Raw genomic sequence first — 14,296 nt, 5'->3', positions numbered from 1 at the left:
ATTAATGGGGAATCTTCCCTGGTAAATGAAAGGAAACTCTCAAATTCAGATGCTTGTCAAAGCCGCTATGTCCTCAGCCAGCAGGGTCCAGCTGCTGCTGCTGCTGCAAGTTCAGAGGGAATCCCACGGCTTATGTAATTGATGTCACGTTCCCAAGGCACCGCTGTGCTTAGTGCTGGAAAAGCCTGTCCGCCTGGCCTCACACTGCCCTTTTTGCAAGTGGAAACATGGGGTGCTTGTGCATTCCAGAAAGCTGTTGTTTAGTCATTTAGTCGTGTCCGACTCTTGGTGACCCCCTGGACCAGAGCACGCCAGGCACTCCTGTCTTCCACTGCCTCCCGCAGTTTGGTCAAACTCATGCTGGTAGCTTCGAGAACACTGTCCAACCATCTCGTCCTCTGTCCTCCCCTTCTCCTTGTGCCCTCAATCTTTCCCAACATCAGGGTCTTTCTAGAGTCTGCTAAAAAGTGCAACACATTCCCTAAATGTGTATTAAGCTCTACCACATTGCTGAATAATAGTCGCCCATCAAACAGACTTCAACATACAGCTCCTGTATTTTATGGGTATTATGGTAGCTCTCTTATGAGCACCATAAATGTTTTGTCTTTTTTTAAAAAAAATTCTTTTTATTAATTTTCATAAGCAAACAGAAAAACAAAACAACCGTAGATAAAAAAGAGAAAAAAAGAAAACAAGAACAAGAACAAACAACAGAAAACCTAAACGGACCAAAAAAGAAACACATGAATTGACTTCCCTCCATCTCGGTTTTGGATTATATAAGATTGTAATTCCATTCTGCAGTTTTCATTTTATATCATCTATGCATCGCAAGAATTATGTTAAACCTACTGTGATTTTTAGATTTCTAGAATTTGTTTCCATATATGTTATAAATTTGGTCCAATCGTCATTAAACTTTGTATCTTTTTGCTGTCTGATATTCTGCGTCATTTTTGCCAATTCTAAATATTCAAATAGTTTAATTTGCCAATCTTTAACGGTCGGGATATTAGGGGTTTTCCAATTTTGTGCTAGTAGAATCCTAGCAGCTACAGTTGCATATTGAAACATTATGTAGTCTTCTTTTTTAATCTCGTCTCCGATCATAGCTAGGAGGAAGGCTTCGGGTTTTTTAACAAAGGTGTATTTAAGTATCTTTTTCAATTCATTGTATATGGCTTCCCAAATTTTTTTTATTTCTTCACACTTCCACCACATATGATAGAAACTGCCTTCTTTGGATTTACACTTCCAACACCTATTATCCCCGGTCTTATACATTTTTTCTAATTTCACGGGGGTGATGTACCCCATAAATGTTTTGTCAACCACATGGATTCGCTTTGGAATTGGTACTTTAAATTTTGGTGGTGAGGGTGCTGTTTATCATTAAAAATAAAAAATGGTACATTGATTCTAAAAACCGTATTTGATATGGTTTGAATATACTTCTCTGTGTTCCTTTTCTGTAATGTAATCATTTCTGATCTTCCCAGCCACCCACACCCAATCTTCGAAATTGATAGTGTGTGGTGGTGGTTATGTAACATTTCTGAATGTGAGGTCATGTGGGTGTCTTCTGAGATGAAAAAAACGGCTCTTTGCTCAATTTCTAACTGGCTTGAGAGACCGCAAATGTGAAACCGACTATTGGCTGCTGCCGTGCCTTCTAGGAACCTGAGGATTCCCCCCAGCAAAGAAACATCAGCCCCGCAGCTTGCTCCAGAGCTCTGCCGGAACCCTAATGTGCAAGCATGTTCCTGCCAGGCTGGTGTGACCATCAGCAGCACCCCTGGGTGCCCCGGGGAGAGCTAGGGATGCCCTAGACAGCGAAGTGGACGAAGAATCCCTCGCTTGCATAAAGAGCTGCTTGATCAGGACTCTTCTCCTCAAAATAGCCTTCAGCTGTACATTGCCTGCTGACTTCATCCATCGATTACATCACCCTGCTGTTGCTCTTTTACTCACAAGTCGCTCTGAACCGCCTCCGCTGAAAAACATGTTGGTGGTTCTATTATTATCACCATCATCGATTTATTTATTGCATTCTAAGCGACCGTCTCAAGGCAAATGGCACATGAGATAATTAGAAACAGTTTAAAACACAAAAGCATGGCATGCATTTAAAATGAGACTAGCTTCTGTGGTGAGTTTTTGTCACCTGCAAACCAGCCCTTGGAGAGTGCTGTCCGAGGGAGTGACTCTGCTTCTGTGGCTCTTCAGAGGGGGGCACAGATGTACCATTGCTGGCTTGTGTTCTGTTTACATCTCTTATAACCCCCAGTTTAAAACAGCTGTGCTGGCTGTCAGTTAATTTCCAGGCCCGAGTCAAGGTGCTCATGTTAGTGTTGAGAGCCGTAAATGGCTTAGGCCCCAAATACCTGAAAAAGCGCCTCCTTCCCTACAGACCCTCTCAGGTGCTGAGATCAGCAGAGGGAGTTCCTCTGCCCTCAGAGGCTCAGGGAGGTGGCAGCCCAGGAGAAGACATTGCTCTGTGGTGGCCCCTAAGCTGGGCAGCTCCCTCCCTACGAGGTGCACCTGCCACCTTCATTGTATAGCTTCCGGTGAAGCACCTCCTTACCCTTGCTCTTGACACTTGAGGTCTGAGTTTTTAGGAGCCATCTTACTTTTGTGATTGTGAGTTGTTTCAAACTGTTCTTAATATCATGTGTTAATGTTGTGCCCACCTTGGTAGCTTTGGGTGAATCACCGCCATCATCACAATCACCCATCCTATTTCCCCATCTTCTGGTTCAATAAAAGGAGGTCACCTGTTGGGGGGCCTGGATGAGTTGGCTACTGGTGCTGGTCATTGTGGACAGTATGGTGCTGGAGGGGTTGACGGCCTGTCTCTGCATGAGGCAGAAAGTGACCATCTGCTTGTTTTCAAATACATCGGGCTGAAATGTTCAGTGTTCACTCCAAAATCACAATCTGCCAATTTTGGGGTTGGTATAAATAGCAAAGCCATGTTCACGTATGTTATTTCTAAACACACACACATCTTTTGTTTTTTAATCTTCATGCAGTCGCCTAGTTTCTGCTACCACTTCCTGAGCCAGGCCTGCTGGAGGGTTTTCCTTGCCTGCTAGAGCCGGTGGTGTGTTCCTAGGAGAAGTGAGAGTTCTCCCGTCAGGCAAACCTACTTCAGGCAAAAGCCAAGGGGAATCCTGTTCTCAGAGAATTGGCCATGCTGCTGTTGCGCTAACCCTTTTAAACATTTCTGTAGTGGCCTTTTCTGGTGAATTCTGTCCACCTTGTCATTTGCCTTTTTTCATAGTTGTGCATTTAAAAAGCTGTGCATGGGAGGTGCATTAACTCAGCTGGGGGCAGCTGCTGAATGAGAAATCTGTGTTAGCACATAGACCTTCCAGAAGTCATTAATGACCTGGAGCTGGCAGAGGGCCTTCTTGGTAGTGGCGCCTGCCCTGTGGAACGCCCTTCCAGCAGATGTCAAGGCAATAAACAACTATTTTACTTTTAAAAGACAACTGAAGGTGGCCCTGTTTAGGGAAGTTTTTAATGTCTGACGCTGTTTTGTTTTTAATATTCAGTTGGAAGCCGCCCAGAGTGGCTGGGGAAACCCAGCCAGATGAGTGGGGTATAAATAATAAAATTATTATTATTATTATTATTATTATTATTATTATTATTATTATTATAGGAAGGTCAGAACTGGAGTTGGTCTCACTAGATTTTGTTATGCCACGTGGTGCCACTTTGAAACACCAGCTGTTGCGTATAAAGGTGTTGCTTGAAGCTGCACTAAACTTCTAGGTTCACAGATTACCAGTCCTGTACTTTGAATGTCTCCAAAACTATCTGCATTGAGCCACAGTAGTTTTCAAATATTATAATGCTTTTAAAAGTTATGAAATGTTGTTTGCTATATCCCGGGACTCACATAAAGCTTAGTTTCCCTGGTCTTGTCCAGAAATTTATTATTTCTCATGTATTACAGTGTTATGTTCTGCCTTTCCTCCAAGGCACTTGAGATGGCACACAAGGCTATATATACCCCATCTCCTCCTTGAACAATCACTACCATTTATTCTAACCTAAGGCCAACCTGTGAACTTTGTGGCTGAGCTTTGTGTCCAGGTTTCCACAGTCCAAGTCTGCCAATGTTTTTTTAGGGTGTTGTGTATGACTTCTAAAATCTTCTGTTGGGATACAGTTTCCCCTCTTCTTGAGGCTCCGTTATCTAATAACTGGAGGTTTCCCACATTTTTCATGGATGCAGTAATAGTGGACTTTGGTAGGGCTTGAACTAGAGGACCTGTTCCTTTTTCGACATCACCATTCAAGTTTTTAGTCCATGCATTTACAACTTATTCCAGCTCTTCACCCCTTGAGCTTTGCATCATTCCCCTTTCCCCCTCTTCCTGTAATTCTTACTTTCTAATTCCAACGCTGCCAAATATTTCCGTAGCCACTACTCCTGCGCCTTCTCTTGCTTGCAAACTTCTTGTGGTTGTCGCTTCATTCTTACCATAAAGCTCCCCCTTCCAACATGGCCAGCCGCCTTTTCTCTTGCTGCCCCCCATCCCCAGGTGAGGTCCTCACTCCCACGACACTCGGTCTGTCCATCTCCAAACTCAGCGTCATCAAATGTGGAGGTAGTGGAACAGCATGGGTGTGAATTTTTTTGCTGCTGCTCTGCTGAGCTTAACAAGTGTTTAAATTTGGGGTTTTGTTCTCTGTTCCAGGCGCATATTAAATTTCCTATGGACTACCCATATTCACCACCTACCTTCAGATTCCTGACCAAAATGTGGCATCCCAACATTTATGAGGTAGGTGTCTTTCGTGGTGTCAAAATTTCAACTGCTGTGGCCTCCTTCCTTACCTGGGCATCAAAACCTCCCTTTTCTCCTCCTTTCTCTTCCTCTCAGTTATTGTCTTCCCTTCCCCCCTCCCCATATTTAATCCTTCTTCACTGCCATGAAGATAAATGGGACTATCTAGAGCACTTGAAGGGAGAAAGAGACTGAAATCCAAGCGGTAGCCTTGCCTGGTGCTTTTCTCCTTGACGACACACTTGGCTCTTGCTACTGCTGCAACAGCTTCCTTTTCTCTCTCCTGCAAAAGCAGGATTAGGGGTTGGCTGTTTCTCTGTTTCCAGCCATGCTGCTGTCCTGGGCTTCTTAACCTGTGTGCTCTCTGATGGGTTGGCCGGTCAGAAGGACCTGCATTGGATGTGTGAACTTAGCCTTAAGGTCAGAGAGGCCAAAGACTCTCCACTTGTGGACTTGCATGTTTAACCTTGTCTCTGGCCTCTTTAAGGAGGAGGGCAACCGCCCAGCTGCTCTTCATCTCCCCAGCAAGTCTCGTATTTCTTGCTTCCATTCCCTCTAGCGGGGATATGGCAGAGTACCAGAGCCTCTGGGTTTTGCTCTTTTTAAAGGGGTGTTCATCTGCAGAGCTAGAATGGCAGAATTAAACTCTTCTTTAATATCAGGTTTGCCAGCTGGCCTCTAGTATCTCTCTCACCCCCTTTTATTGGAGCAAAAGGGTTTTTTTTCTGTTTAGGCAGGAAACTCCTAAATCAGGAAGTGCCAGTGGCAACTTAATTCCCTTTTTTCGGAGAGCTCTGGCTCCCCCTTCTGGGATACTGTGGTTTTGGAACACTGCTTAAAGAAATAAATGTATATTTTTACAAGGGGTTGTAGGAAGCACTTTGAGGGGAGTTGCTTAAGCAGTGGTTAATATTTTGTATTCTTAAGGTTGGAAGTGTATACTTTCTTGGTGGCTAACATTTGAAAGTGCACCCTTCCCTCTAGTGAAAAAGGTTCAGTTCAGGACATAGAGGTGTGTATGTGTGGTCATGGGGTTTCTGTATTATTGTGGGCCACTCTGTATTAGGGCTGGGCGATATCTGCTTTTCAGCATTGTGATACATCACCAGCTAAACATCACATTAGACCACGATGTCTGAAATAAGGATGGAGCACTGGCTTCATGGTTTTTCCCGTATCACGATTTCTGCAAGCTCCTGTGATTCGCTGTCCCCTGCAGGAGGCAGGGGAGAGTTGAGCCAGCAGAATTAATGGGCTGCAGAAATTGAGAGAAGCAATGGCTGGCTTCATGGTTTCCCCCTCATTGTGGTTTTTGCATAGCATACACACATACGCATCGTGATTCGCGATATATTGCCAGGTCAAAAATATGCAACCAATATCACAAAATGGACTGGGCTGTATCGATATATTGCTCAGCCCTGCTCTGTATACTCTGCAGAAGGTGTTTTGTCCGTTGCATCAGCTGACCTCCTGTGTGTGTATTCTCTTTTGGTAGAATGGAGATGTATGTATTTCAATCCTTCACCCACCTGTAGATGACCCTCAAAGTGGAGAGCTGCCATCTGAAAGGTGGAACCCAACCCAGAATGTCAGGTAAGGCCCTTCAGAGAGAGGATTCTGTACCAATGCACAACTCAGTTCTGGAGCTGGGGGTCCTCCTTCTCTAGTGACATTACGTTTTCCAACCGGCAAGTAAGAAGTGTTGGGTACCACCAGATAACCTTTTATGGATTGTCCACGTGATGCTCCCCAGATGTTCTGGACCCCGACTCTCATCCTCCCTGCCTGCTGGCTGTGCTGGCTGAGGGCTGATGGGAGCTGTAGTCTAGCAGCAGCTGGGGGGAGCATCATGTTGGCCTTGCTTCTTCAAACCCTGAACCCCAGATCTGCAGCAGACACTTGGGTTCCATCTTTTTTATTATTCATTCATTTATTTATTACCTTTTAAGCATGAGCTGTGGTCACACACAAGTCCAGAAGCTCAGGGGGGTTTAGTGTGGCAGTGGTGGCTGTTATTATTTATTGTGAGGCTCACGAGAGAGTTGACAGGGCCATGCACCAGCAGAATAGTAAAGTAAAGTATCGTGTCTGAGGAACCAGGCACCTGTGTCCTGGCTGCAGAGATTTTCAGTACCTCATTGCTGTGTAAGAACTCCTGCCAGCACCCCCCAAAGAAGTTCAGCTGTAGTCTCCATGGAAGATTGCTTTGCCTGTCCTGAACGTACAAAAATAGTGGTTGGGGTTAAGGCTGCAAGCTTCAAATTGGGGATGAGCCCCCAAGATGTTGTGAGATGCCCATCAATCTCAAGGCAAAGTGACCAGGTGGCCAGAGGTGATGGGGATTGCAGCCCAACAATACCTAAAGGGTCCCAGGTCGCCCATCCTTACTTTAAATGGCAGGCTAGAATCCACTTGATCCCTGCCAGTGATAAATTCCCCTCCAGTGTGGTTGCTCTGTGACAAAACCTGTTCAGAATCACAACCTGCTGTTCATCCTTGCAGGTGCAGACTTGCCCAATGCTGTGGCCCTGATTCTTTCTTTCTTCTTCTTCCCCTTCGCCTTCGTCCTCTTCTTCTTCTTCCTTTTCCTCCTCCTCCTCCTCCTCCTCCTTTTTCCCAGGACTATCCTACTGAGTGTCATCTCTTTGCTTAATGAGCCCAACACCTTCTCTCCGGCGAATGTCGATGCTTCGGTCATGTTCAGGAAATGGAGGGACAGCAAAGGCAAAGACAAAGAATATGCTGAGATCATTCGGTAAGCCAAGCAGAACCCGGCTCTCACTCCGGGTGGCTGGGATATCCCAACGGGGGCGGTCGGCTCTCCTTTCTGGGGCCAAACCTTGAGGAATGTGTGAGAAGAGCAAAACCCCCTCCTGGTCCAGACCATTAGCCTCAGCAATATTTTAGAGGCCTTTCCCACCTCTGCTGTGTGAGAGCATGAACTGGAAGATTTTGTTCTTCTCTGGTCCCTTTCCCAGCAGCCTGGCCTGGGAGCCAGGTTTTCATTTAGGGTGTTTGTGGCCTCACATGCCCCTCCTCTCCCTCTTACCGGTGTGCCCCTCCTCCTTCCACCTGGCCTTTCCGTGTGACACCTCTGCCTTTTCACTTGCAATTTCCCCTCCTTGCTGGACGCGGAACTCCCAGAGAGTCGCAGTGCACCTAAACCTAAAAGGGGAAGCTGTTCCTCTTCTTTCTCTTTCCATCTCTGGCTGATATGTCCAGGCAAGCCGGTGGGACTGTGCTGGCACCAGGCAAATGGACAAGAGCATTAACACGCTTTCTGTGTTCTGTGAACAGATTCAGAGACCTCTTAAATCTCACCACCATCAGACCAAAACAAAGATTTTGGAGCAGTGGGTGGAGATCCTGTGTGCCTCCAGCTTTTGCTGGTCCCCAATCTGTGGTCCGGGATGATGGCAGTTGTACTCCAGCAACAGCTGGGGGGGGGGCGGGACACAGGTCCCTTAGCCCTGCTGTAGAAGCTTCCTTACACGGGCAGAGTTTGGAGGCAGTAGCCAGGGATCCTGTGACCATACCACCAAAGCCTGACCTGCTGTGCCCCAGAACCATTGTCAGACTCAGTGGTCATTGCTTTTCCCTGTACACCGACCTTGGGGTTCAAGAGATGGCCAGCCACAGAAGAGAGAGGGTGGGGGCAGGAGAACAGAGGAGAGGGGCTGTCAGGTATGTCTGGTGCTCTCAAAATGTGGCACAGATTTGCACAGGTTCTTCACACAGCACATAGTTATGGAGGTAGTGATGGCCACCAAATTGGATGGCTAATAATAATAATAATAATAATAATAATAATAATAATAATAATAATTTATTTATACCCCGCCCATCTGGCTGAGTTTCCCCAGCCACTCTGGGCGGCTTCCAATCGAGTGTTAAAAACAATACAGCATTAAATATTAAAAACATCCCTACACAGGGTTGCCTTCGGATGTCTTCTAAAAGTCGGTTAGTTGTTTTCCTTTACATCTGAAGGCAGGGTGTTCCACAGGGCGGGTGCCACTACCGAGAAGGCCCTCTGCCTGGTTCCCTGTAACCTCACTTTTCACAGTGAGGGAACCACCAGAAGGCCCTCGGCATTGGACCTCAGTGTCCAGGCTGAACAATGGCTATTGATGGCTACTAGCCACAATGGCTATACTGCAGTAGGAGGCAGAGTAATGCTTCTGAACACCAGTTGCTGTAAATCACAGAAGAGGAGAGGGCTGCTTTTGTGCTCGAATCCTGCTTGCTGGCTTCCCATTGGCATCTGGTTGGCCCACTGTGAAAACAGAGGCTGGATTAGATGGGCCATTGGCTCTGCTTAAATTCTTACCTTCTGCCCTGCAACCAGGGGAAGGGGCTCCTGGTTCTGCCCAGTGCCAATTGGGTGGATGTGCAAAATTGGGTGCACACAGCGAAGGCCTGTTGAAGACAAGGTTGCCTGCCATGGCCACCTGGTGGGCAGTCCTAACCATGTGGCACCTTCCTTTCTCCCGCCTCCCAGGAAACAAGTCCAGGCCACCAAGGCGGAAGCGGAAAAGGACGGGGTGAAGGTTCCTACCACGCTGGCGGAATATTGCATCAAAACTAAAGTGCCTTCCAGTGACAACAGCTCAGATTTGCTTTATGACGACTTGTACGACGATGACATTGACGACGAGGATGAGGAAGAGGAGGAGGACGCCGATTGTTACGACGACGATGATTCTGGCAACGAGGAGTCGTGACCTGCTCCCTCCGGCCCCCGCCCCGCTCCGCCTGCTGTGCCAGAGGGGGCGAGGAGCAGCGGTAACCTAGTGACAGTTCAGCAAAAAAAAATACATATATACATGGGGGGGGGATACCAACCAAGCCCGCGCCTCCTGCTTTCTCCTGTTGTATGGATCTCGGTCTTTCCCGCCACCCCTTCCTGTTCTGTTTGGAAGGAAGGCCCTCTGCAGAACGTCACCATTCTTGCATTCTTCCCCGCCCCGCCCCCGTCACTTGTGTTCTGGGTTTTTGTTTTTTTTGTTTTTCTCTCTCGAGGAAAGGAAGAAAGCGATGCTCTTTCCGCACACACCCCCTTCTCACTCTCCCCGCCGCCTTTTCCAGGAGCATTCACAACCTGACTCGAAACAGGTTTGCTCTGTCTTTAGGATCTTGAATTAAACAGTCTTTGATCAAGATGTTTAATGTATTTAACGCCGGAGACTGTGGGGGGCTGCTCCCCATGAGCTGCATTTAAACAGGGACAAGTACAAATGCAACTCTGCTGCAGAGCACTTCCCGAGGTTTCGCTGCTGCTCCGTTGATGATGACCGCGTGCGCACTTGTTTAGCCTTGTGGTGGTGGTTTTTCTCTCCTCTCCCCCCCCCCCCTTCTAAGGTGTTGGGCAGAGAGCCTAAGCTCCATTGTACTGAGCTTGACAAGATTTGGTGCTGAAAGGTCCAGTATTCCATTTCAGTTCTGCTAAGTGCGTGTGGGGACGGGGACAGACGGGTGGTTGGGGGGAAGGATCTGCTCCCCCTCCCCAGCCAGAGATTTGGGGTGGGGAGAGGGTGGTGGTTGTCTTGTGATATGAACCTTCCAATAAACACTTCAAAACTCTCTATTCTTGTCCCACTGAGCCCTTTTAGTTGCTGGTCTTCCATAGGGGATAAACGCTGGTAGCTGTTCCTGTGGCCCCCTTCCTAATGCAGAGCCCCAGCAGCCTCTTAGTTCTGGGCAAATAGTTGAAACGCTGTGGCCTGCCACTTTCCTGCAGGGGCCCCAGCACTGGCAAGCGGGCTCTGAGCCCCAGCTGGGGCAGGATGCTGAAGGAGCTATGGGTGAAGGTGGCATTCACAATGCCATGAAGGCAGATGGGTGCCTCTCATGCTGTCTAGGGGAGAGCCTTCTTGCCAGGTGATGGGGGGCTGGGCCTTGGCAGGGACAGTCCTTGGGTCTGGGGGGGGGATTCCCTGAGGGGTTCCAGGCTCCCAGATCAGACTCTCAAAGGCAGATTCTAATTGCTCAACCTTGGTTGTCTTAAAAGATACCAGAGGCCGTAGACACACCTTGTCTTAAATGTCTGGATGAGCCAGTATGAGTTAGACACATGCAAACATTCCCTTTGCTGCATGATGGCATTCGGAGCGGAGAGATGATGTTGCTGTGGAGTATTGTGTCAGCCTCGCCTGCTGCCTTCGATGCTTGTCCTGAAATGCACCCACCATCCTGGGAGATGGCTCTTGTGCACAGTTCAGACAACAACAGTGTTCCAGTGGAGAAAGTTAGCTGCTCACAGCCTTGGGGATTAATGAGGGCTTCATGACCACTTCCTGCAACAGTGGTGGGTTCAGTAGACAAGGATTGGCTGTATGGTAGCTCCTGTGGCGCTCCTGTGACATATTTCTGCTAGGCCTTGAATTTACCGAGGAAAGGGAAGCTCTGTGATGAGAGACGGCCGCAAGAAGAGAGGTGGAAACCAACTGGTCCCCCCACCATGGCCGTTTCCTCTGCCCCCATTCCAGCTCAGCTTGCCTCTTGAATGTTGGGATCCCTGCTGTGAATGTTCTGGTTCTACAGGAAAGGGAGCAAGCCAGTTCCATCTGAGGTGGTCTGATGAGTTACCCCAGGTATTCACCATGACCCCACTGCTGGGACTTTAGGGGGATGATCCTGCTTTATAGCTCCCCATTCTGGGAGGCCTTGTGGACTGAATAGTGCCCCACATGCACCTCTCTTGGTGGCCCAGCACCCAGTAGATAACTTGTTGGTTCCGCTGCACGGGCAGCTCATCTTTCAGTCTCCTGCTGCCTGGGGCGAGGATCTGTGCTTTTTCTGACTCCATTGCAGCTGTGATTGGAGGGTGGCTGACTACGTTAGCTGTTGGTGCTGCTGTGGAGGGCATATATGGGGACTTGAGCGAAGCCAGAGAGATGGGAAGAGGACATGATGTTGGGCACAGTTGGCGTGTAAGCAGAGTAACTGAAATGCATAGCCTTTCCAACTAGCCATAAGACAATCCGGAGTGTGTTTGTGTGTATGCTTTGGAGGACGTGTGTGTGTGTGTGTGTGTGTGTGTGTGTGTGTAGATGGGCACTGCAAGTACAGCCACCAATTCTCCAAACAGGGCAGCCAATGAAAGTTACCATTTTTTCCCCAAATTCAGGCTTGTGGGTGGCTCCTTGTCCCGAGTTGGGCGATGAGAGGAAGGAGTGGATTGTCGCTCTTGGCTCAACCTGAAATGAGGATACTGCGTCTTTCAGCTATTTCTCTCTTGTACTTTGACCGTTTTCACTGTATGCTCTCCAGTGACTTGTATTCTCAAGCTTGGTGGTGTGAGATGCATTATTATACCTCTGTCCTCCCCTCGCCGTAACACTTTTTTTTGTGGGGTGGGGAGCACCTGTTTCTGGGAGTTTGTGCTCTCTTCTTTGCTTGGCCAGGCAGACTCTCCCCAACCCATCATGATGTCACTGCCTGCTGACTTGCTGGCTTCCTTGTTCTTGAGATCCAACCAACCCACCGAAATGCAACTATCAAGCTACTTAAAGAGATTGAGGACAAATGTTTACTGGAGCCAGCGGTCGGTCGCCTGGTTCTCTCCTACCCCACCCGTGTCTGCGTTTACATTTCCAACTCAGAAACCAATTCAGATGCAGTTCTTAAATCCTTCTGAAACCAGCAGGGAGCACTAGAATTCTATCTTGATATGTTCTTTTTTTCAGTGCTAAAATCCTGGATGTTTTTCTTCCTCCCTCTCCCTCTCGCCCACTTTGGTTGATGCAACTTACCAGACCAGATTTAACTAATGCATATTTTTCTTTTTGTGTTTTGTCTCCCTTTCCTTTGGTAATTTAGTTTTGTTTTTTTTCTGCACATCTGTCTACTAATAAAATGTGAAATAAAGTACACCTCTATTGTTAGTTCCCTCTTCGAAAGCCACCTTTATTAGTTAACACAGGCTTACGTGTCTCACTTAGGTGAGACCTCCTGTAATCTCTCCCCCTGGCCCCCACTCCATTTGCTTCTCCAACTGCTTTGCAAAAGTGATTGCCTGGAAACAGCCAGAATGTGGCCTTCCCTGTGACAAAAGACGAGAGCCCTCTCTCTAGTGGCTCCTATTGTCACTACAGACGTGTCTCACTAGGAGTGGAGAGGTCCCTTCCGTGCATGTTCAGCCATGTGTTTTCCCTGCATGCCTTTCTAAAACACAAAATAAGGTGTGGTGTCTATGAAGCACTTCTCTGCTCATACTCGCACGCGGCTACACACAAGGAAGCTTCTCTAATTTAACCCCTTTTTTGCTCCCCCCTGCCCACAGATGTTGCATTCTGAACCCACCTGGTGCAGCTGGGGTTTGCATGTTGATGGAGCGGGTACCAAGTGAGGTGGTAGCAGCAGTGTGTACTAGCTCATGCCATAATAGTACAGTACTCTTCAAGTGTATTCTTTTTCCCCCTCTCCAAAGGTGGGTGTTGCCTTCATGAGAAAATGGGTAAGAGCTAACCCAGGAGCTTGCTCCATCCCTCCAGCTTGTGGCCTGCAGGGTAGCATCGGTTTCAGCAATCTGCAGAACAGCCAACACACAAATATAAGCCAGAATCCTCTCTGAACTCAAGAAGGCATTACCTGAGTGTTTCAGGGCCTTGCCCCTTAACTGATGTGGAAATCGAAGCAATCAAATCACCTGCCATGAGCGCCATAACCACAACAGGAAAAATAGGCAAAGGGTAGAGGCTATTGGGAAACTTCTATTTAGGAAGCAATGTTTCAGTGCCATGAAGGTTATAGCAGAATATTAGAAGTCACACCAGGATAGCTCATGCTTTCAATTTTTTTGCCATTTCAGAAGGAACAGTCTCTCCACTGACCCCCTATAGGAATTGTAATAAAAGAAAACTTTTTTTTTTAAAAGTAGACACCTTCATGTTCTTCAGGTATTTTTCTAAAATTAAATGAATAGATGTGGATGGCTTTTAAGTTTCTTCACTGGTCTTTTAAAGAAATCTTTGAGAATGGCCCATCTGTTAAGAGAACATGCTCATGCGGTTAGGTCCAGTATTATAACCCTCTACTTCCCTTAACCACAAAAATGGCAAGCTTTCAAGTAGATTCTATGGGCCTTTGGCTAAGAATCCTGCATCCTTACTGGCAGCTACTCCAAGATACTTTGAATAGAGCTTCCTTTTCCATAGAGACAACCTGGCCTGCTAATTGGTATAGTTGTATGGAAGCCTATAGGCCAGTGGTGTCCAAACCTTTTCCAAAGAGGGCCAGATTTGATGGAAGTGAAGAGCCGTGGAGATTTTACCCCAGGAAATAAACTGCCACAGGGGCCAAATTAAACCGACCGGCGGGCCAGATTAGGTCCCCGAAATGGACTTTGGACTTGCCTGCTATAGGCTTCTGTTGCAAACCTCTCCTCTGCAATAGATCCCATCTAGGGTTTTCCTGTGTGCATCCTGTTTATAGTCGTTAGCCTACCGGGGATAGCTCAATTGGCAGAGTGTGAGACTCAGGGTTGT

The 14,296-nt window shown here is 47.4% G+C and overlaps 1 protein-coding gene across 1 annotated transcript in view; it reads left to right on the top strand.

The window, feature by feature from the left end:
- The window catches only part of UBE2R2 (ubiquitin conjugating enzyme E2 R2), a 50,761-nt gene extending 38,067 nt beyond the window's left edge, over positions 1-12,694 (top strand). Inside the window, exons 2-5 of the mRNA XM_053409019.1 lie at positions 4,716-4,802; positions 6,304-6,401; positions 7,429-7,563; positions 9,310-12,694. Coding sequence (XP_053264994.1) covers positions 4,716-4,802; positions 6,304-6,401; positions 7,429-7,563; positions 9,310-9,532 — 543 coding nt within the window. The 3' untranslated portion in view covers positions 9,533-12,694. The remainder of the gene's footprint in view (positions 1-4,715; positions 4,803-6,303; positions 6,402-7,428; positions 7,564-9,309) is intronic.
- The last annotated feature ends 1,602 nt before the right edge of the window (positions 12,695-14,296 follow it).

This window comes from Podarcis raffonei, chromosome 11 (genome assembly GCF_027172205.1).
Source record: "Podarcis raffonei isolate rPodRaf1 chromosome 11, rPodRaf1.pri, whole genome shotgun sequence".
Taxonomy (NCBI): domain Eukaryota; kingdom Metazoa; phylum Chordata; class Lepidosauria; order Squamata; family Lacertidae; genus Podarcis; species Podarcis raffonei.
This window is presented reverse-complemented; position numbering and strand designations above follow the sequence as displayed.